General features: G+C 41.3%; 2 protein-coding genes and 1 long non-coding RNA gene across 5 annotated transcripts in view; all 3 read left to right on the top strand.

Annotated features, from left to right (window-relative positions):
• cdc14ab (cell division cycle 14Ab) overlaps positions 1-4,218 on the top strand; it is a 32,830-nt gene extending 28,612 nt beyond the window's left edge. For all 3 annotated transcript variants that reach the window (XM_085387615.1, XM_085387616.1, XM_085387614.1), the window contains one exon: positions 1,472-4,218. In XM_085387615.1, the coding sequence (XP_085243741.1) occupies positions 1,472-1,501 (30 nt within the window). In that variant the 3' untranslated portion in view covers positions 1,502-4,218. The remainder of the gene's footprint in view (positions 1-1,471) is intronic.
• An 849-nt stretch (positions 4,219-5,067) lies between these two features.
• vcam1b (vascular cell adhesion molecule 1b) lies at positions 5,068-19,797 on the top strand. Its single transcript, XM_085387613.1, has 10 exons — positions 5,068-5,867; positions 8,400-8,702; positions 9,642-9,947; positions 10,029-10,286; positions 10,373-10,639; positions 11,297-11,575; positions 15,834-16,136; positions 16,223-16,495; positions 17,910-18,170; positions 18,297-19,797. Exons 1-10 carry the CDS (start codon positions 5,822-5,824, stop codon positions 18,455-18,457), a joined length of 2,457 nt encoding a protein of 818 aa, XP_085243739.1. The 5' UTR covers positions 5,068-5,821; the 3' UTR covers positions 18,458-19,797.
• Positions 11,582-15,033, top strand: LOC146649496 (uncharacterized). The gene is made up of 2 exons (XR_014908340.1): positions 11,582-14,078; positions 14,157-15,033. It is a non-coding gene; the product is annotated as an uncharacterized LOC146649496 (long non-coding RNA).
• Positions 19,798-20,440: the final 643 nt, after the last annotated feature.

The following is a 20,440-nucleotide window of genomic DNA, read 5'->3' as shown; positions in this document are numbered from 1 at the left end:
TGGTGTGGGGCTTTTAAGTATACGGCAGTGGCAGTTTTCATATAATTTGAAGGAAGAATGAGTGGAAAAATGTACCAAGACATTTTTGATAAAAATCTGCTGCCAGGATGATGAAGATGAAACGATGGTGGACATTTCAGCAAGACAGCGATCCCAAGCGCACAGGCAACAAAACTCTGAGCTGGTTTCAGAGAAGAAAATAAAGCTGCTAGAACGGCGCAGCCAGTCAGCTGACATGAATCTGATTTCTAGAATAGAAATGTGACCTCATGAGGTGTGATCACAAACTCCTAAGGCTCTGCACATAAAACACAAGACCTTGTCCCTCCTGTAAAGCGTTTGTTACCTCAGAGCCTGAGTGAACAAGTCATTTAAAACTGGATCCAGGAATTTTAGGGGAAAATGCCAAGTCAGCAGTTTACAAGCTAATTTCCCTAACATGCTGACATGTTAGGGAAATTAAGAACAGTTGAACCAGCAAAAATGAATGTTTTGGAGCAGTGGGAGGTCACAGTGCTGACCTCCTACTTATTGAGTCTTAAGAAGGCTTACTAATCAAGACATTGCCAACTATTAATGAACTGAAACAGTTGTAGGAAATAGCAGGAAATGGCCCAGAATTCCTCCTCATGACTGTGCAAGCACTATAATCAGCTACAGGAAGCATCTGATGGAGATGCTAACAGAGGTTGTACGAGTTAGTAAATTTAAGGGTTCACTTCGTTTTTTGCAGCATGCACTGTGCGTACAGCTTGGTTTCTGAACGGTTCATAAAATTGCTGCTTAGTCAAGGTATTTGTGAGGGCTTTAGCATACATGTAGGCATACATGGACAATGCAATGCTACTGTGACAGAGACTATATATGTTAGCCACAGCACAGAGAAATGTTGTCATCATATATTTCTGATGAAAAACGTTGTCAATTGTGTAAAATGAGCTTTCGGAATAATGAAAAACTGAGCAGCAGTGTTTGCTGTAAAAATGTGGGCATGTCTGCAGAGGCACAGTGCAAATGGTCTGCAGGGAGCAACACACAAAGACACTGTAGATACAACTCTGTTTAGACACCTGTGTGCTTATTTTAGTTTTACACAATCAGAAAATTCCTATGTCATTCCCAGCTACATTTATGTTGGTTCTTGTGACATGAACCAGCTCCAGAGTACTGTAGAGCTTTTCATGTTTTCAGCTATGACTTTAGAAAGAACTCTGAATTTTCTTGTACAGACTTTTAAGGTGGCCATGATGTTTATGATCAATATAGATTGTAAATATCATGATGAACAACCGTGCATAGGACAAAAGTTTTAGATAAGCCCTGGTTGTTATAGTTGATTTCATGGATGTCAGTTCATCTGGAATTTCCTTTTCCCACATCGTCCTCCCACAGCTCTGTTAAAGCCCCCCACAGGAAATGCAGGGATCACATTTGCCCTAAAGTTAATCACACTGTTTGTTTTCTCTTTCAGTCTCTTCAGTCCGAGTACATCCAGTACTAAAAATACCCGACTGACCTGAAGACATTTTTCTTTTATTTTTTCTCTCCACAACCCGGCTCCTAAATTGGATGTTCAGAGGGAACCTTCAGATGTTTTCTCTGTCAGGACTGAATCTCCTGTGAGGTGATGGCTGCTTGCTCGTCAGACTGTGTAAATGAGCTGTCTGTAAATAAATAGTCCGCACACATGAAGATATATTTACATGGAAAATATATATTTTATATTTGTGACAGAAAGTTGTATTTTTGTTTTAATGATCAGTGTAACTTTTTGGTAAAGTGAGGGATCAGCTGATGACAATTTGCTCTGTCATCATGGTTACAGTATTTCCGTCCGGCTTCTGATAGGTTAAACAGCATATTGTTTGGTTGATGTGACGATCAGCCCTCTTTTTTTGTGTTTGTGTGTCTAATTTAATCTAAAGGAATACCATTATTAATAGCAGAAGAATAAGGGACCCAAAAACAGAATGTCATTAACTAAGCTCAGGGTGTTAAAGTGAGAATGGGTGTGAATGTGTGCGTTGTCTTAAAGAACCAGTTTAGTTTTTTAGCGTCGCGATTGTAAAATGAAACCTCACCTCTCTGAATGAATTTGTCAGACTGAATTAAAAGTTTGGTAACAAGGAACCATTTCCACTTCAGTACAGTTTAGAACAACAAGAAGTTAATTCAAGGCCAGATTTCTGATATTTTGGCTGCCATCTTTTATATACAGTCTAACCAGTAGAGCTGGAAGGGAAACAATTTGAAGGAGATGAACAGTAAATGGAAAATGATTAGCAGGCAGTGAAGCATGTGGTTGTATAGTAATGAGTTTAAGCTGTGGGATCAGGGTTAGTTTTAGCCATGTGGACAGCAGACATGCTCTTTACACTAGAAGCACTTGTTGCTGTGAGTAGCATCAGGAAGCACTTTGTGTTTAGCTAACGGTGTCAGTCTGAAAAGGGATTCGTGTGTTTATGTGGCCCGTAGAGTCCTCTTTTTAGGAATGACTGATATCTTCTGTGTTGTTTTATGTGGAAAATAAGTGTTCTGTATTATTCTAAAGGTTATCGCCACAGGAGCTTTCTCTAGGAAACAGGAAGTTAAACTTACTTTCTCTGCTGGTACGTCCTCCGAGAATGAGCCTCTAGATTAGAACACCTTTTACCTCCGGAAGCCCCCGTGACTTTTTAAAGGTTTATGAAACATAGAACCTTTTCTAGCACCTCAGGATTTTATTTTAATTTAAACCTGCAAAAACCCAAAAGTTGGACTCCTGTGTAAAATGTAAATAAATACAATACAAGGATTTGCAAATGTGGTAAACATTCTTTATTCTCATTATAACACAGAAAACATGTCTGAGAACATGAGCTGAGAAAATGTGCCATTTAAGAAAAATATGAGCAGTGTCAGAAAGAGTGGGACACTTTCACATTTCCCACAGTGCAGCATTCCCTCTGCTTCCAACAGCACTCCTCTCTCCTCTGGGAGAGGAATGTTGTGCCTTTCTTGTCTGACAGAGGGTTGTAGCTGCGCAGCACTGCAAATCATTGCATTGAGTCTTTATTTACATTTCCAGAGTCCTAACAGTGTCTCTGTAATTTGGATTGTGCATAGATTAACAACTTAAGCCACAGACAGGAGTGAGAAGGTGTCATTGCACCATGTCATTTCTATCTGTGTGCAGAGGACTGAACGTGAGACCACATCAGCTGACTAATGTGCTTCACCTTACTGCTGCTTTTAGCCTGCTGTAAAATACAGGTTTCCTGTGTAACTTTCCTGAAGCTTTAAACGCTTGATGACGACATCAGCACAGTGTTGTCTTCCTTTGCACTCATGGTGTGTGTAAGAAATGAGTTTATATGTCATTTGTGGCAGATTCCTGGGTCTTTAACATTATCGTGGGCAAATAAAATCAAATCTCCAGCTACCAACCCAGAGAAATCACTCGTTCTGAAATCTTTATTCGATGGTGATGTCCCTCGGTCACATGATGGTTTAACTAAACTGACGTGAAGTGCCTTAAATATCTCATGGATGAAAGTCACATACAGTTCTGAACAAATTTATGAGACCACCGGTTTTACACGAGAACAAATATTTCAGAAGTTTTTCACAAACTTGTTTAAAACTGAAAATTACTGAATTCCCTGAAGTTTTTATACCCAAACTTGATCCAGGACAGTGGACTGTGAATCGAACGTAACGTCCAACCACTGAAACGAAACTAATTTTTCTGTTTGCAAATGCATATAAATAAGTGTAATTTGGCATCTGGATCAAAAGGTAATTTTATTAATCTCATTTCTAAGAGAGACGTGGGAATAATTATGTGCTTTACTGTTTTCTGCTTTTTTTTTTTTTTTTGTAAAGCAGAAAACGTGAAAAGTCATGGATAACAACATTAATGATATTTTACAACATTAAAAATAAGATTTTCTTTATAGAGCTTGGTCAGAGTTAGGTCGACTGTGACAAAACGTGCACTAGATGGTGGTCTGATACATTTGTTAAGCACTGCAAATATAAGCAATGCACAGAAGGTTTTTATTTTTGCACAACTTGTTGCTGTTATGAAGAAGTGGAAATGGATGTCTGATGTGTATTTAATGTCTTACTCAAGTGTTTTACTGAGGGAACGTTTAAAAAACATTGTAGTTTTTTTGTCTTTTAGCAGAATTTCTGTCTGAGCAATAACAGGAAATAAAACAATTCCTCCAACTCTGAGTTTGTTCTTGATCTGTTGATGCTACCAGAGTGTGGTTTGGAAAAGTCTGGAACAGGACAAGTCCAGGTCAGACCCAAAATCGAACCAGTCTTAAAGCTTCGTTTAACCCTTAAGTTTTGTGGCTCTCTCCCAGTGGAGGTGCATGTCAGATGTTAAGACTCTGAGGTGCCACCTCCTGAGTGCAAAGATGTTTTTCAAGTTCAGGGACAAAAACGTCCTGCAGTGCTCGCACGTGTGCTCCCCCTCTTCTGCACTCGGTCCAAGCAGCGCTTTCACCTGAGCCGTGCCGCTGTGTCTGCAGCTCACCGTGTCCTGTTGTGTGCTGCATTTGAGAATAAACTTTTCTGGACATGACCAACCTGATTCTCTACAACATTAGTTCAAGTGTAAAACACACATGTATACAAACAAAAGCCAAATCCAGCATAGAAGAAGCTGTCCCAAGTCCAAGACTAGTGTGGGATGAACGACCAAAGAAAGGAAAAGTGCAACACAAATAACAGAAGTAATGATTAAGTAAATCAGAGGTCAGATATCTCAGAGCCTGGGGTGGGGGGCTGTCCAGACCTCTGACTTCATCAGGAAAAGGGACTGATTAGTCTGAATCCTCATCAAACTAATCAATACTAAATCACAGAGGCTGTAAATCACTCAGGCTGTTATCACTCAGTCTCCAGATCATTCAATCAGTCAGAGGCCCCACAGTGACAGCTTCACTGTATTCAGCTCATTTACTCCTTAATGTGATTCAGCATGTCTGCTGCTGCTTCATCAGCTCACTGACAGCAAAAGGAAATATTTGACTTTAAATGTATCTAAGTGAGAAGGCAGCATTGAAGTGAATTCATGTTCACGTTTTGTTAAAAGGTGTTAGTCCCAGCTTTTAGTCAGCCCAATAATACCAGAAAACATACGGCATGTTTTCTTCTTTTTGGGATTCAGCCCTAGGAATTTCCCTCACAGGACACAAAGTTCCTGCTGGGAGTCCAAGAAAAATGCTGATTTGTCCTTCTTACTATAACCACTGCCTGTGACGCTTCTGTTTTGTGGGTGATTTAATGTCACTGAAAAAGATCGTTGAAAAAACATCATATTCACATAAATAGAGAAACCAAAAGTGAGAGGAAAATAACCCAGGTGTGAAACGAGGAATATCACATGTAGAGAATAACTAAATTTAACAGGAGCATGACAGAGAAAAAGCTGGAAACGTGTAGTGCACAGACACGAGGAGAAAGAAAAGGCGACAGGATGTTGAAAAGAGAACGTGAGGAAAGGCCGAGGAGCAGTGAACACAGCACAAAGCGACGGTGAAGTTTTCCCGCTCACCGCGTGTCCCGCAGAGGGCGCTGTTGCCCGCGCGTGCACACACAGGCGCTTGGAGCTGGATGACGGGAGGGGGCGTTTGCTTCATCAGCCCTGTTTAGGCCTTCAGAGACCCTCAGTGATTCATCATTGCCGGATTTTCTGCTTCAGATCCCGAAACTCCGAGAAACGAGACGCTGCTCTGTTTGTTCACGAACCCATCCATCCGCCCATCATCCATCCATCCATCCATCCATCCATCCATCCATCAGCGTGTTTGTAGCCTCAGCAGAGAAGATGGATCTTCTGTGTGTCCGCAGGCTCTTTGTTCAGCTCATCTCAGGTAAATGTCCTTCCTTCTGATAAATCTGGCTGTTATATGATGTCTTTTACACGTAGAGAGATTTTTTGGGGTGGGGGTTATTGTAACCTCTGAATTTTCATTTGAGATTTCGTTCGTCATTTTCTCGTTTTTTCATCAGCTTTTGTGCATGTGGTTAGTATAGCGCAAATAAAGAATAAAAAGTAGAAACATGCGTAATATATGAGGAAAATTCGAAAACTCACATTAAAAGCCACATTCAACTTCATGAAAATATGAAATGTTTCATTTCCTTTGCAATTTACAGTAAACTCTTTTATGTTTTGGTGTAACTCAATCAAAACAAACAAAAAAACAAACCTACTAAAAAAACAAAAACCAAAAAACCCCAACATTTGGAAACCGGAGTGACAACATAAAAATGCCAGAAACTCCAAATCCTCTAATGGCCACTCGTGGATGGTTCTAAAAGTGGGTCAGTCTCAGGTTAAAACGTGCAGCTTCACAGAATTAAAAAGTGTCTTTCCAGTATGGTACAAATTAAGCTGTTCCCCTTCATAACAACTGCACTGATAGTGGGGGCAGGCCGTGGCTGCTTAGACTGACCCCTGGCCACCTCAGTTCTTCTATTTCCACGTACTGAATTTGGGCTCTCCTTTTTATTGACTATTTTGTAATTTTTATCTCACAATCCATTAAATATTCCAAAATGTACCACAGAAACGATGGAGAGGTCCAGCACAGTTTACAAGGCGAGGCTGCAATCAAAGCAACTACACCCGTAATTTAAGTCTCGCCAGTATCCAAATGAATGAGTTCTAAAAACATGAGCTATCATAAAGTTTTTATGAAGGTGGAAGCTCAACAGAAACCAAAACTGTTTATTTGTACCAAACTGTAAATGTGCTTTTAATGTTGTAAACGTGGACATTTGAACATGGAAGCACAGATGAACTATAGTTTTTGTCTCTTCTACACTGGCTAAATTGTTTAGTCCCACAGGTTATTGCTTGGTAGACACACAAGAACATCAGGTGCTGATACATTTCCATCCACGTGGATAACCTTCCTTTTCTCTTAAAATTCTTGACAAAGTAGTTGTTGAACAGATAACTGAACGTCTGCAGAGGAATGGTTTATTTGAAGTGTTTCAGAGCTCATCACAGAAACAGCTTTAGTGAAGGTTACAAATGATCTTCTGATGGCCTCTCACAGTGGACTCACCTCTGTGCTTGTCCTGCTAGACCTCAGTGCAGCGTTCGATACTGTTGACCATAATATTTTATTACAGCGATTAGAGCATGCTGTAGGTGTAGTCATTTACATGAACAAATTGGAGTCTAAAAGACTCCAATTTGTTCATGTAAATGGAGAGTCCTCTTCACACACTGAGGTTAATTACGGAGTTCCACAGGGTTCTGTGCCAGGACCAGTTTTGTTATACATGCTTCCTTTAGGCAGTATCATTAGAGAGCATAGCAATAACATTTTCACTGCTATGCAGATGACACTCAACTTTATCTGTCATTTTTGACCAGGACATGTCCTTCAATGCACATATTAATCAAATATGTATGACTGCTTTTTTCCATTTGCACAACATCTCTAAAATTAGAAACATCCTGTCTCAGAGTGATGCTGAAAAACTAGTTTGTGAATTTATTACTTTTAGCTGGAACTACTGTAATTCCTTATTATCGGAATGTTTTAAAACTCCCTGAAGAGCTTTCAGTTGATCCAAAATGCTGCAACAAGAGCACTGACAGGGACTAGAAAGAGAGAGCATATTTCTCCTGTATTGGCTTCCCTTCATTGGCTTCCTGTTAAATCCAGAATCAAATTTAAAGTCCTGCTCCTCACGTACAAGGTCTTAAATAATCAGGCCTCATCTTATCTTAATGACCTTATAGTACCATATCACCACATTAGAGCACTTTGTTCTCACACTGCAGGCTTACTTGTGGTTCCCAGAGTAAATTAAAAGTAGAATGGGAGGCAGAGCCTTCAGATTTCAGGCCCCCCTTCTGTGGAACCAACTCCCAGTTTTGATTCGGGAGACAGGCCCTCACTCTACTTTTAAGATTAGTCTTAAGAATTCTGGTGATTCTGAATCCTCCCTTAGTTATGATGCAATGGGTCTAGGCTTGCTGGGGGCTTCCCATGATATTTCTTCTTCGGTCACCTTTTTTCACTCAGTGTGTTTATACACCACTTTACATTTAATCATTAGTTATTAAAAGTCTCTGGCTCTCTTACAATGTCTTTTGTCCTCTCTTCCTCCCCACAAGTCGTCTAATTATTGAGTCCCCCCCCCCCCCTTTTTGTATTATTGCAGCATCTTTACTTTACAATATAAAGCACCTTGAGGCAACTGTTATTGTGATTTGGCGCTATATATTCATCAGCCTCATTCATACATCATCTGTATTTGAGGCAAAGTTTACCTGAGGTTCAACTCAAGGTTAACAAACTAACTTTTCACTAAACCTGTTTTCTGGAACCTGGCCCAGCGATGTTGTTGCTTTGTATAATTTTTGTTGTTTCCGTCCACAGCTGTGCTCCTGATGTCATCGAAGTACATTTTGGCTCTACGGGTGGACATAACTCCTGAAACCGCTCTGTTCGGTCTGGGTGAGCGTCAGCAGCTGGTCTGCTTGTTTCAGGGCTGTACCACAACGCCAAGTGTTTCCTGGTCCATTCTGGGGGACCGGCCTCTGAGCGGGTCCATCAGCACCAACCAAACTTGTTCTGTGTTGACCTTTGAGCGTGTAAAGATGGAGCATGATGAAGCGATACTGTGTACGGTCAGCTGCAATGGAGACAGGAAACAAGCGAAACGCTCGGTGCAGGTTTACTGTGAGTTACCACTGAAATGCAGCATACATTTGAAACGTTATGTTATATATTTTGTTATTGCTCTATTTAAAACAACACGAGTTTAGTGCACTTTTGTAATTTTGCCTCTGTACACATAAAGTAGATTTTAAATCTAAGATCAAGATGAGATCGAAGTGCAGAGTGTGATTAGGAATCACAGGAATGTGGATGAAAACCTTTTGCTGAGAAACAGAGGTCTAAGAACCTTGCATCACCAAATACTGTTTCCTCCTCTAATATCCTACGCCTTCATCTTTCATAACCACGTTTACTTTATTTTAAAACACTTGCTGTCACTTTAGGATAATTTTTCAAAGTGCAGGGTAATCCATTAGATTACTTCCGACCCTCCCAAGGCTCACATCACAGAGGAAGACGAAGAAGTTTGACCTTGTGATACGTAGTTAGATTTGTGAAAGGGTCCATTCTAATCCAAACCGCGATCCTTTCCACACTATACCGAGCCGTTTTGGTTACCAAAATCAAGCGAAAAGGTGAACAAATCTTGGCTTTTAAGTCCTGCAAAAGACTTTAGGGGCTTTCATTCTCTCCCAGAAATATGCTTTTCTAGTGCATCACTTTAATTCTACTACAGCAAACAAAAATCCACTGTAGCAAGTACAATGTAATCCGCCTCACTCTGAATCATTGTGGACACCAGAATCAGCCTAATCAGTCACCAGCTGGCTGTCTGTGTCGGGGCCCCTGTCTGTCAAAGTGGCGTTACCTTCATGCCTCACCAGCATCCACGCAGAGAAGTTAGCATTAAAAAAACTGTGTGCTTATGAATTATCCAGACACAAAACCCACATTGGAACCAAACCTAAGGTGCTACAAGTAGAATTGCACCGTTTTTATTTACTATTAGACTGTTGTTATAAGAATTAATGCCTGCCCTCTGTGTCTCTGCTGTTCTAGCCTTCCCGTCGGACCCTGTCATCACAGGCCAGGATAATGTCAAACTGGGGGTAAAGTCCACCCTGACCTGCAAGGCATTTAACATATATCCTGATGAGGAGGTGAACATCACTTGGCACAGTGGGAACACTATCCTGCAGACCACAGTGCAAGATGGTGAATCCGGGGCAGTCCAGTCTGACTACAACTTCACAGCTGAAAACATGGATCAGGGAAGAAATATCACCTGTAGGGTCACACTGAAGCTGAAGGACCTGCCAGATAACAAGAAGACCAGAGAAAGCGCAGTGCCAATAAATGTCTTATGTGAGTCTGGGTTTGGTTCTGAGTCCTCGCGTCTGAGTCTTGTTGTCCGTGTCCTCATAAACCCGACTTCTCTGTCTCCAGATGCTCCTGTCGTGAAGAAGTTGGAGTCTAAGGAAGTTATGGCCGGCTCTCCGCTCACTCTCACCTGTTTGGCAGAGGGAAATCCTGAGCCGACCATCACCTGGAGTTTCAGAACAGCAGATGGCCGAACTCTGCAACGCGGTCAAGGCGGTCAGCTCAACTTCACAGCGGTGGAAGTGTCTGAGGCTGGACGGTACGAGTGTGATGCGCGAAACACGGAAGGAACCCACAGTAGCGCCGTGGACGTCACGGTTCACAGTGAGTGATGGTCCTGTTTCACTCTTAGTATGTGCACTTCCTTTAGTTTCAATGAGTCAGTTGTATCCCTTGTGTCTCCCTAACAGGTCCACCCACTAACACCTCCCTCTCTGTAATTCCGGGTGAGGAGGTGGTGGAGGGTCAGCAGGTAACTTTTGTCTGTAGCTCAGAGGGTGCTCCACTCCCCAGACTGGTGCTGAGCAGGAATGGGACAGAGCTTCAAAGCGTTGACAGAGCGTCCACGATAATCTTCAACCTGTCTTCCGCCCTGCTCGAACACTCTGACGTCTACCAGTGTGATGCCTCTAATCTGTACGGATCCCAGCTGGCCTCCAGCTCCATCACTGTCAGAGGTAGTCTTTCCTCCAGTTTGTATCTTACAAGGTGATCTCAGAAAAACTCTCAAATTTTAATATGAAATGAAATTAATGAAAGTACCTCATGTGAAGGTACTCCTAAATGACCATCATGTGTTGTGATGGACGTCTCTAATCCCATTTCCTGATCCTTCAACCTGCTGTGAATATTCTTCCTCAGATGTCACACCAGATTATTGCAGACATAAAGCATCATAGATGTCACAATATCTATCTTGCAATACAATTGATATAGTCATCAATTTCATTTGTAATTTTTCAGGTGCAGGTCAAGTGTCTCGTTCCTCCAACATGAGGGTGTAGTAGTAGGAACAGTAATGAGAAGTGTTACATTTCTTATCAAAACATTTCTTGAGTTTGATCTCATAGCCCTGCAGCCACAGAGAAAGGAACCTCTGTAGTAAAGTGGAGGCTTAGCTATAATTATTGATTAAGCTACAATGGACCAGACCCAGTTTAACCACTTTGCAGATTAGTTTGGATCCATGTTTAAAGTGAGAGAAAAACTATTCAAGTTAATGGTGTGAGGGTAAAAAAAAAGCCTCTCCTGTAAAAGAGCCTTCACAGACAAGATTAGAATAACTGCTTTCAGTGTGAACATGCAGGATCAGTAAGATGTCTGTGTTCCTCCAGCTCACCCTCTACAGGTTGAGGCGAGTCCTCAGGTCTCTGCAGCGAGAGGTTCAGCTCTGAGTCTGAGCTGCAAGGCCTCCGGCTGTCTGCACACCCCCATCCTCCTCACCTGGTTGAGGAAAGACCAGAACCAGACTGTCCTCCAGACAACCTGGCCGCAGGACGGACTCTCTGTGCTCCATCTGCAGGACCTGGATCTCCAGGATCGGGGTGAATACAGCTGTCAGGCTCAGTGCAAGACCGTCAACAGGAGCAGAAACATTCAAGTCCATGTCTATTGTGAGTCTGACACACCTGATAGCAGTTATAGTCCCGCACTGCCACTTTATTTGGTTTCAAATCACACCTATTAAACCTATTAAGTAGATTTTCATGTTCATTTGAAGAATCCTCTCAAACCATTTAGAGATTGCAGTAGGTGTCGAGTGGAGAGTGGACCCAAATGAAGACACCAGAGACAGAACTAAGCTTAAACTAAAAGCGAGCCTTTATTGATGGCTGAAAAACTGAGCAACAAACAAATGAGACACAACAACTAACCTAACAAAACCTCAACTGGGAAAAGCAACTAAAACCTGAATTCATGACTCTGAAAACAGGATGAACTGGGAACCTAAGGCATGAAACATGAACAGGGACGTGAAAACGTCAACCAGGAACACTTAAACATGAAATACCTGACTTGACGCTTGCCACACAGACAACCCGACGAGGAACAATACACACAATATGTACACGGAGGGTAACGAGGGAACCGCAACTGGAGGGAGACACAGTTGGACCTAATCTGACATAACGAGACAAAGGGGAAGCAAAGCTAGATAAACCGAACAGAGGACAAGGACTATCAAAAAGAAACAGGAACACTGACAGACTCATGACACGCAAGCTTGACATGGTGACTGGGAAGACGAGACAAACTAACCACAGGAGGCGATCAGACGCTGAGGGGAGGAAGATCTAGATACTAAGCAGAAGCCAGAGGATCTAATAAGAACACTAAAGCACAGGCAAACTAAACATAAACCCCTCAGAGAATCTAATGTAATTTAGAATATCCTATTGCACAGTCCAAAAACATAAACACCGGGTCACTGACAGTAGGAATTGTACTGCAAAATATATGATAAAGACTCTTTAATAATTGTTAATTATCAGATTAACAATGAGAGGAAAAGAGGAAGTTAGAGGAATTTAAAGATAAACGAAAAGGATTTGTTGTTGTTTTGGGTGTTTTTTTTTACACTGTTTAGTGTCTGACTTGTGTCCTCATATTTTAAGAGTTTTATGTACTAAAAACTTGAAGCGAAACCTTTACAAGTAAAGCAGAACAGCACAAGCAGGAAAGAACTTCTAAAACACAAGATAATGCGATGTTTGTCAGTTTTATTCCCAGCAGTCTCACACAACAGGAGTCAGACATTCAATAATCTCAGAGGTGCAATCAAAAGATGAACTGCTCATAACAGACATGAGGCTTAGTAATGTTTGCACAGATGTCCTGACGCCGAGCTGCTCATCAGTGTGGGGGTAGAGCTGCACACCACTGCTTTCACTGGTTTGGCGATAAAGAGCAGACCATGCCCCGACAAACATCGCCGTTTTCATGACTGATCAGTTAACCTAGATCAGGCTTTCTAGATTTTTCTCCAAAGTCAGTGTGTTTTTATAAAACAAATAACTGTGTTTCACCGGATCACATCAGAGCTAAAAAGCAGCTCCAAGAGAAACTGCAGTGACTAACAATTACTAACACGCTCGTGATCTGAGAGCCACAAACAGAGGCTCATTTTAAAAGGTTTGTTGACCGTCAGATCTGAGCTGAAGAAGATGAACTCCAACGCTGCCAGGAAATGACAACATGGGGGAAAGAAGCCAAACACTCGCCCATGCACTCATCTTTACCCCCCTACCACTTCAACAAAGACTGAAAACATGCAAAATCCTCCCACACAGAAAGGAGGCGAGGACTCAGTGTTTCTGACAGTTACATCCACACTTGGAATATCTGTTAGAGTGCATGACCTCGTTACAGCACTGGACAAGAAGCAGGAAAATGACCATAACTTAACCATCCTCATCAAGTTGCTGAAAGTCTTCCAAGTCACTTAAGGTTGCTCAGCTCTCCATTCACGGACTTTTACATTCTAGTTGTTAAACTTGCTTTTCAATGACAAAGATTTTAGAGATGCAGTTGTTTGTTGCATGCCTCGTGTGTTCCAAATATTTTCATACTTTGTTACTAGGTTTTTAAAGTCAGAGTTCTTACTTTGATCTCGGAAATCTGGAAAAGAAATTTCCATAGTTGCAGTTTGTTCGTCTTCCATAGTTTAGAGTCCAGTGGTTGTTGTATTTTCAGAGTTTACAGTGTTCCCTGCTTTTGCAGGTAGGGATGGGTATCGAAAACCGGTTCTTGTTGAGAACCGGTTCCCACTGTTTCAATTCCTTGGAATCGTTTGCCATTTTTGCAAACGATTCCCTTATCGATTCCAGTCGCCCCGAATGACGTCACCACGTTGCGGAGCGTCATTTACCTGGCAGGAAACACGGCGCCTAAGCGGCTCAAACGCTCAAAAGTTTGATTATACTTTATGAGAACCGATGACAACAGGGCAACTTGCAAAGTAGATATTTCATTTAAGGGAGGAAACACTACGAATATGCAAAAGCATTTGCTCACAAAACACGCGATGACACGCGTTTTTAATTCCGCTCCGGACTCGTGACTCTCAACCCAGCAGCAGCGCTAACGTTTGCCCGTCCTCTCCCGTTAATGCGGCAGGTAAATAATCAACTAACAGTGCATATTATGTTAGCGCAATCTGCCTTATTACAAGACCTGCCATTACTGTACATGTAGGTGACCATGATGAGAGAGACAGACAGAGTCTGGCTCAGATGCTGGCAGTTCTCGCTGCAGTCTACCGGTAGCGTCTCCTTTCAGGCCAGGATAGACTAATGTCACCGAGCAGTGTCTAAGTTTGTGGTCAAAGGCTTGCACCCATTTGCCACAGCAGATGCCCCCGATTTTTGGTAAGTGAATGTGTTTAATTGTGGGCAGGGACATTACTGGATATTCTTGTGTAATTGCCACAGAACAATTTATGTTATACTTTGTTATTGCTACAGAAAAATGTTGCAGCTTTAAGGCAGGGATGACTCCTGGAGTTGCTTTCTCACTGCATATGCTTTATTTCACAATCAGATCGATTCGATAACAAAAACATACAGCAGCTCCTCTCCTACTCCTAGCCCTTCACTGCGGTGGAAAAAAGAACGACTTCAATCCCCTTCAAGGAACATACGTACAAAATAGTTTTCCTGATACACCAATGGGGCGTTCAATGCCATCTTGTAAATATGAGTACTCTGGCAGAGTAACAGTTCAAATGAAAAATACACCAGAACAAACAAGCAAACAAAAAAAGAAGTGTGGGGTACCTTTGAACCAATGAACAAAGTATAACAATTTATACTTTTTAACATAACCCGACCCCGTCAATATGTGATATGTCTCACAAGAATATTTATTTTATTATTTTACATTTACAATTTTTTTTCCTGGGGACCCTGTGACACCCCATTGAAGAGCCGTAGGCTGGATCTCTCAAGATCTCACTGTTGGGTTTGTAAGGCCATGTTACTCCTAAATTTCTATCTTGTTCAAAGAGAAGATATAAAACAAAGCTCTGAGCTAATCGACCTTAGTGTTCTCCTTTTTAAAAAAAAAAAAAGAATCGATAAGAGAATCGATAAAGAATCGAATCGTTAAACAGAATCGAAAATGGAATCGGAATCGTTAAAATCTTATCAATACCCATCCCTATTTGCAGGTGTTGAAAACGATTCAGTGGAACCAAAATTGTTTTTGAGAATCATAAAAGGACTCATTTAGGTTTCAGAAGTTCATTTAAAGAGGTTTTTGAGGTCTTTCAGGGGAATCTAGTATTCTTTAAAGAGTTTTTAAAGCTTTGAGATTTCAGTGATCCCATTTCAAAGGTTTTAAATGGGATCTGTGAGTTTATAGGATATTAAGGACGTTTGGTGCTTTGTTAGGCCTGAAGAGCTCTTGATGAGGTGAATGAGGAGGTTTTAGATGAACATATTTTATTGGTTGAAATTGTATTAGATTAGCAGTCCAATTTTCTTTAACAGTTTCTTTAAAAAGCCGTGCATATATTGAAGGAAAGGGTCTCGCTAGGATTCAGGGTCCTTGAATCTGCTGGAATCAGTACTGACATTTTGCAGGTCTTTTTCGTGGTCTTAGAGTTCTGTGGTGGGGGGCTGTTTTGAATCTAAAAATTTCAGATCATGAATCCCAACTATGATTCACCGCTTTAAATTCCAAAATATCAGAAAAGCCTAAAAAACTTTACTTTTGATGTCTGTTGACTTTGATGAAAAATGTTTCTTATGTATAATTAGCCATCAATTGATGTTTAAATCTTTGGAAGCCGATTCTTATTGGCGCAATTTATATATTTTCACACTCCTGAATCATCATTAGCTACTTACTTCTCTCTCTCTCTCGCTCCAGCGTTTCCATTTGAACCCGTACTGGAGAATCCTGGCCCTGTCCTGCTGGGGGAAGAAGCAGTCTTCCGCTGTGATGTCATTAATGTATTCTGGGCTAATCAGCTGAGGATTCAGTGGCTTTTGGGAAACAAAACGGTGGCGGAAAAGTCGTTCAGTTTCTCCAGTGTTTTACAGAACGTCTCTTTTAGTCTCCATCACCGGGTTGACGAGGATCATCAGGTGCTGACCTGCAGCGCAGACCTACTGCAAGAAGGCGGAGACTTGTGGAGGTCCAAGAGGACCAGCATCCATCTGCAGGTCCACTGTAAGTGTTTGTTTTTATGTTTTTTCTGCAGCTCTCATTTTTTTCAGATCCAGCTTTATTAAACTCCTGATCTAATTCTTTTTCAGATCCTCCGAGGAATACATCACTGCTAATTAGGCCAGACGAGGAGCTGGTGGAGGGTCGTCACGTGACCTTTAGCTGTCTCTCAGATGGAGCTCCGGCCCCAGCACTGATGCTGAGCAGAAACGGGATGGAGCTTCAAAGAATCAAACCAGCCACCTCATCACCACTGACCTTCACCTTCTCCCCCATCCTCCTGGAACACTCTGACCTTTACCGGTGTGAAGCATCCAACAAGTATGGATCTGAAGTGGCTTCTCACTCCATCACTGTCAAAGGTCAGATCATTAATAATAATTATAACGGGCTTCTTTTTGTTTTTTTCTCTGACAGTTGTAATCAGAAGCCAGAGACAGAAATAAACTTCCGGCATTACAGTGGAGTCATTAGTTCAGAACTTTAGCTGCCAGGCTCAGTGCCGCCATGCATTCAAGAATGAAAACTCAGTATAAGTTAAAGCGTTTTGCTGCTGTGGTTTTCCTAAGAGGGCCATCAAGTGAAAGAGGTTGAAATACATTGAATAATGCAAAAGTGAATCTTATGAAAGCAGACATTCTGATCATTTCTTTACCAAACATTCAAAACTTCTCTGTCTGCTCTTGCGTCAGAGCTGATCCAGGTTGTGACAGGCATAAAAATAGATTTATGTCCGTGGGCCTTCTAAACCCAACTGGTTAAAAATAACCATATTTATAGAAAAGGCCCCATGAGCTGTAAGTGAAACAGTGAGGAGTAGATGACCTACTAAATGATGAAACGCAAAGAAGCAAAACGTGAAAGAATGTTTAGTATCAAACTGGCACTGTTTGTTTTTCCTGTGGCAGGGCTCTCCGCTATCAGGTGATGATGTGTTGGTTAGAGGTGTGACAGAAGGTCAGCAGGTTCGGCTGAGCTGCTTTCACACGCTTTTCACGTTCACTGTATGACCCTCTTTCCACTGAGATTCAGGTTACACGTCCTTATGTTAAAAGAGGACGGGGTTAGCTTAAACAGATATGAGGCAATTGTTGTTGTGATTTGATGCTAAATAAATAAAATTGAATTGAAAATTGAATTGGTCAAACTATGACTGAAGTGTTTCTGGAAAATCAACAGAGAATGAACTTGCAGCGACGTCTACAGAATGCACTGTAAAATCAGCAAAATACACTGTAAACCAGATGAATAAACTATAAGAACCAGCAACACAGTGTAGCCCAAGTGTACTGTGGTTTATGCTCAAAGCATGATTTTACTACATTAAAGATAGTACTGTACCTATAGCTATAGATGCTGAGTTGCATGGGGATTTGAGGTAGATAGTATTCTTAGAGTTTATAGGATAAAGTGCATTATGAGTATATGGATATCAGTTGCTTGTGGTCTAAAGTGCTTTGATTGGACAGTAAGACTGGGAAAGTACTATGCAAATGTACCTTGCTATAGCTGGATGTGCATCTTACCAAGGATGTTGCTACAGTTAGTTACAAACCACAAAATCAAAAAGTACAATCAGTACAGCGATGTTATTAGTAATTTGTAAACTGTAATATATATTGTATGAACACAATATATTAGTTAGAACAAAGCTAAACTCCCCAAAATGACAAGTTTCTCAGTTGGGTCTTTTCACATTTCCTGCAAAAGTAGTTGTACAACAACAACAACAACAACAAAAAGGAAGATCTAATTTTAATCTGTTTTCTTATCCAGCTCCTCCGAGGAACACCACAGTCCACATCCTGCCGTCTACAGTGGTCCAGGAGGGGCAAAATGTCACTGTCTGCTGCCAAACCATCAGTTTCCCACCGTCAGCTGTGATTCTCAAGAAAATGACCAATGGCACAGAGCTATATTCTACTAATGGAACTTTCCTACTGGTCAATCTCACAGCCAAAGACTCGGGGTTATACCAGGTCAACGTGACCAATGACCTTGGGTACCAAGTCAAAATCTTCAGCATCAGTGTCAGAGGTCAGTAAAATTAGTTTGGATTTTATTATTCCCTTTAAGTTAAAATGCTCAAGTTTGATTTGAACATATGTTACCCACAGCAGTTCTGTAAACAGTTTCACAAAACTGCCCTATTTTCTTGTGCAGAGAGAAGTACCAAGCTTCCACCCAGTTTCAGCGTCATCATCATCCCAGCTGTCTGCATCGCCACGGTTCTAGCAGCTTCCGCTCTGTTCCTCGACTACGTGAGGAGATCCAGGAAGAAAGGCTTTTATCAACTGCCCCAGTCTGCTCCACCTTCAGCCTGAGGCCAACCCTGGCCTAAAAGGCCCCTGGTTCATGCAGCTACCAAGTGTGTAGCGTCAACACATCTGAATCTATGGCTGTCAGATTTTTTTTTTAAATGTGACTACCATGTGCATGTGGCTGCTGCAGGACAATATCTCAGTATGACCGATGACTTTTATTTCAACACGTGCTTTGTGCTTTTAAACACACGGCTTTGATATTCATAGGTGTGACCATGTTGTCCCAGCAATAAGCGGCTAACAAATGACATAATGATTTTGAGTATCCAGGAACATGTGGCTATATTGTCTTTCCGTGTGGTTAACACGTTCCATCACATGGCTACACGTCACATGTAACTGCCAACTCTGCAGATGCGTTTTACAGTTCATGGCCCAATCACATCCCATTGTATGGCTACTGCTTTGTGACATGTGGTTATGTAACATGTGAATTAGACATGCTGATGTGTGGCCACCACTTCTAATAAGGCGTTGTGTGCTAACCATCTCCAATTATGTGGTTACCCCATCTTGACCTATAGCTAGCATTTCCTAAAATGTGACTACTACCTCTTAACGTTTAACTACCACTTCTCACAATCCCAACATGGTATAAGCCTCCCAATACAACCTCATATCCCAACAGGAATTGCCATACAGTTATCTTCCATTTGCCAAAAGCAGGCGTGTATCACGGCATGTGATAATATCAAACCCTATCCTATCCTGTCGTATCCTGTCACATCTTATCCTTGGTTATTGTGACATGGGAATTCTACCTCCTGATATACAGTTTAAATATTTCAACATGTGGCTATCTGTTCACATATGAAGCTAATTTTGTCTAACATGTGACAAAACTACCCAGAAACCTCTCCCAAGTTCATGGCTGCCAAATTTTAAAATGTGGCTGTTCTCCCAGCAAGTTACCAACATCCATGGCACTAATCAACATGTGACTACAAGAGTCCAGCTTGAAAAATAAACACTACCTATGGCTCAATAATCTTATATGCAATAATGTTCACTGTCAGCTTTCAGCAGCATTTTATTCTCTTATCAGGGTCAGCTGAGTTAGTGACTTTTCAGTGACTGTGAACATTCCTCTCAGTGAGAGCTACTCAGCTTAGAGATTTGTGGAAAGCAAAGATGTTGCTCAACTTGTTAACGGAGACTTTCTGGCTGACACCATATGGCTGAACTCTTCCAGAAAGTCTTCAGTCTCCTCCGAACTCTCGCCGTGGTACTGCTGCACACTTGGTGTGATGTGGAATTATCTGCAGAGTTATTAGAGATGATATGTAAATATGTGTACAGTTTCTTTTTGCTTGCTTTCAATAAAGATATTTATGTCTTTATTTATTATCACAGGCTTTTTGAAATTTCAGTGTGCAGGATTTCCCCGGGAATTCCCTGTAAGTGGCGAGCTTTCGCTTTTATTTCTGTTAGATTCGGTGTTTACTGGAATCCTTGGCATTGACTCAGCTATTACCATGGTGACGGCTGAGCTGCATTTCAGTCATTTCAGCTCGCCAGCCTTTAAACCCAAAATTAAATAAACACTGTCTGTTTTTCTCTTTCCTTACTGCTCATTCACAAGAAAGATCTGGCCAAGAAAGAAATTCTCACCAAACTCCCCACACACAAACTACAAAGCAACTAAAGACAGATATAAAACCACAACAACAACAAAGAAAACAACCAAAAAAGGCAGACTGACCTGAAGACACAGAAAACTACTGCCAAAAATAAATACTGCATAAATATAAAAAAAAGAAGCTTTATAATACATTCTTCTAGTCTGTGAGTGTTTCTCCTATATGCAACCTTAGCCTTGTTTCTCATAATCCATCTTTGGACTCAAGTCCTAAAGGTGTCATAAAAGCCCAGAGACTTAGTGCCCAGTGAAAATCTACTGATTGTTGTTGAAAAGGTCTAAACCAAGAAAACCACAAAACCACATTAAAAGCCCTGTTTTTATCAGGAAGCAGCAGGATGTGC

This window comes from Rhamphochromis longiceps, linkage group LG17, assembly GCF_057381845.1.
Source record: "Rhamphochromis longiceps isolate RC_006_pf linkage group LG17, R_longiceps_female_GT1.1, whole genome shotgun sequence".
NCBI classification, from domain to species: domain Eukaryota; kingdom Metazoa; phylum Chordata; class Actinopteri; order Cichliformes; family Cichlidae; genus Rhamphochromis; species Rhamphochromis longiceps.
Note: the sequence above shows the minus strand (reverse complement) of the source record. Positions and strands in the feature narration are given on the sequence as shown.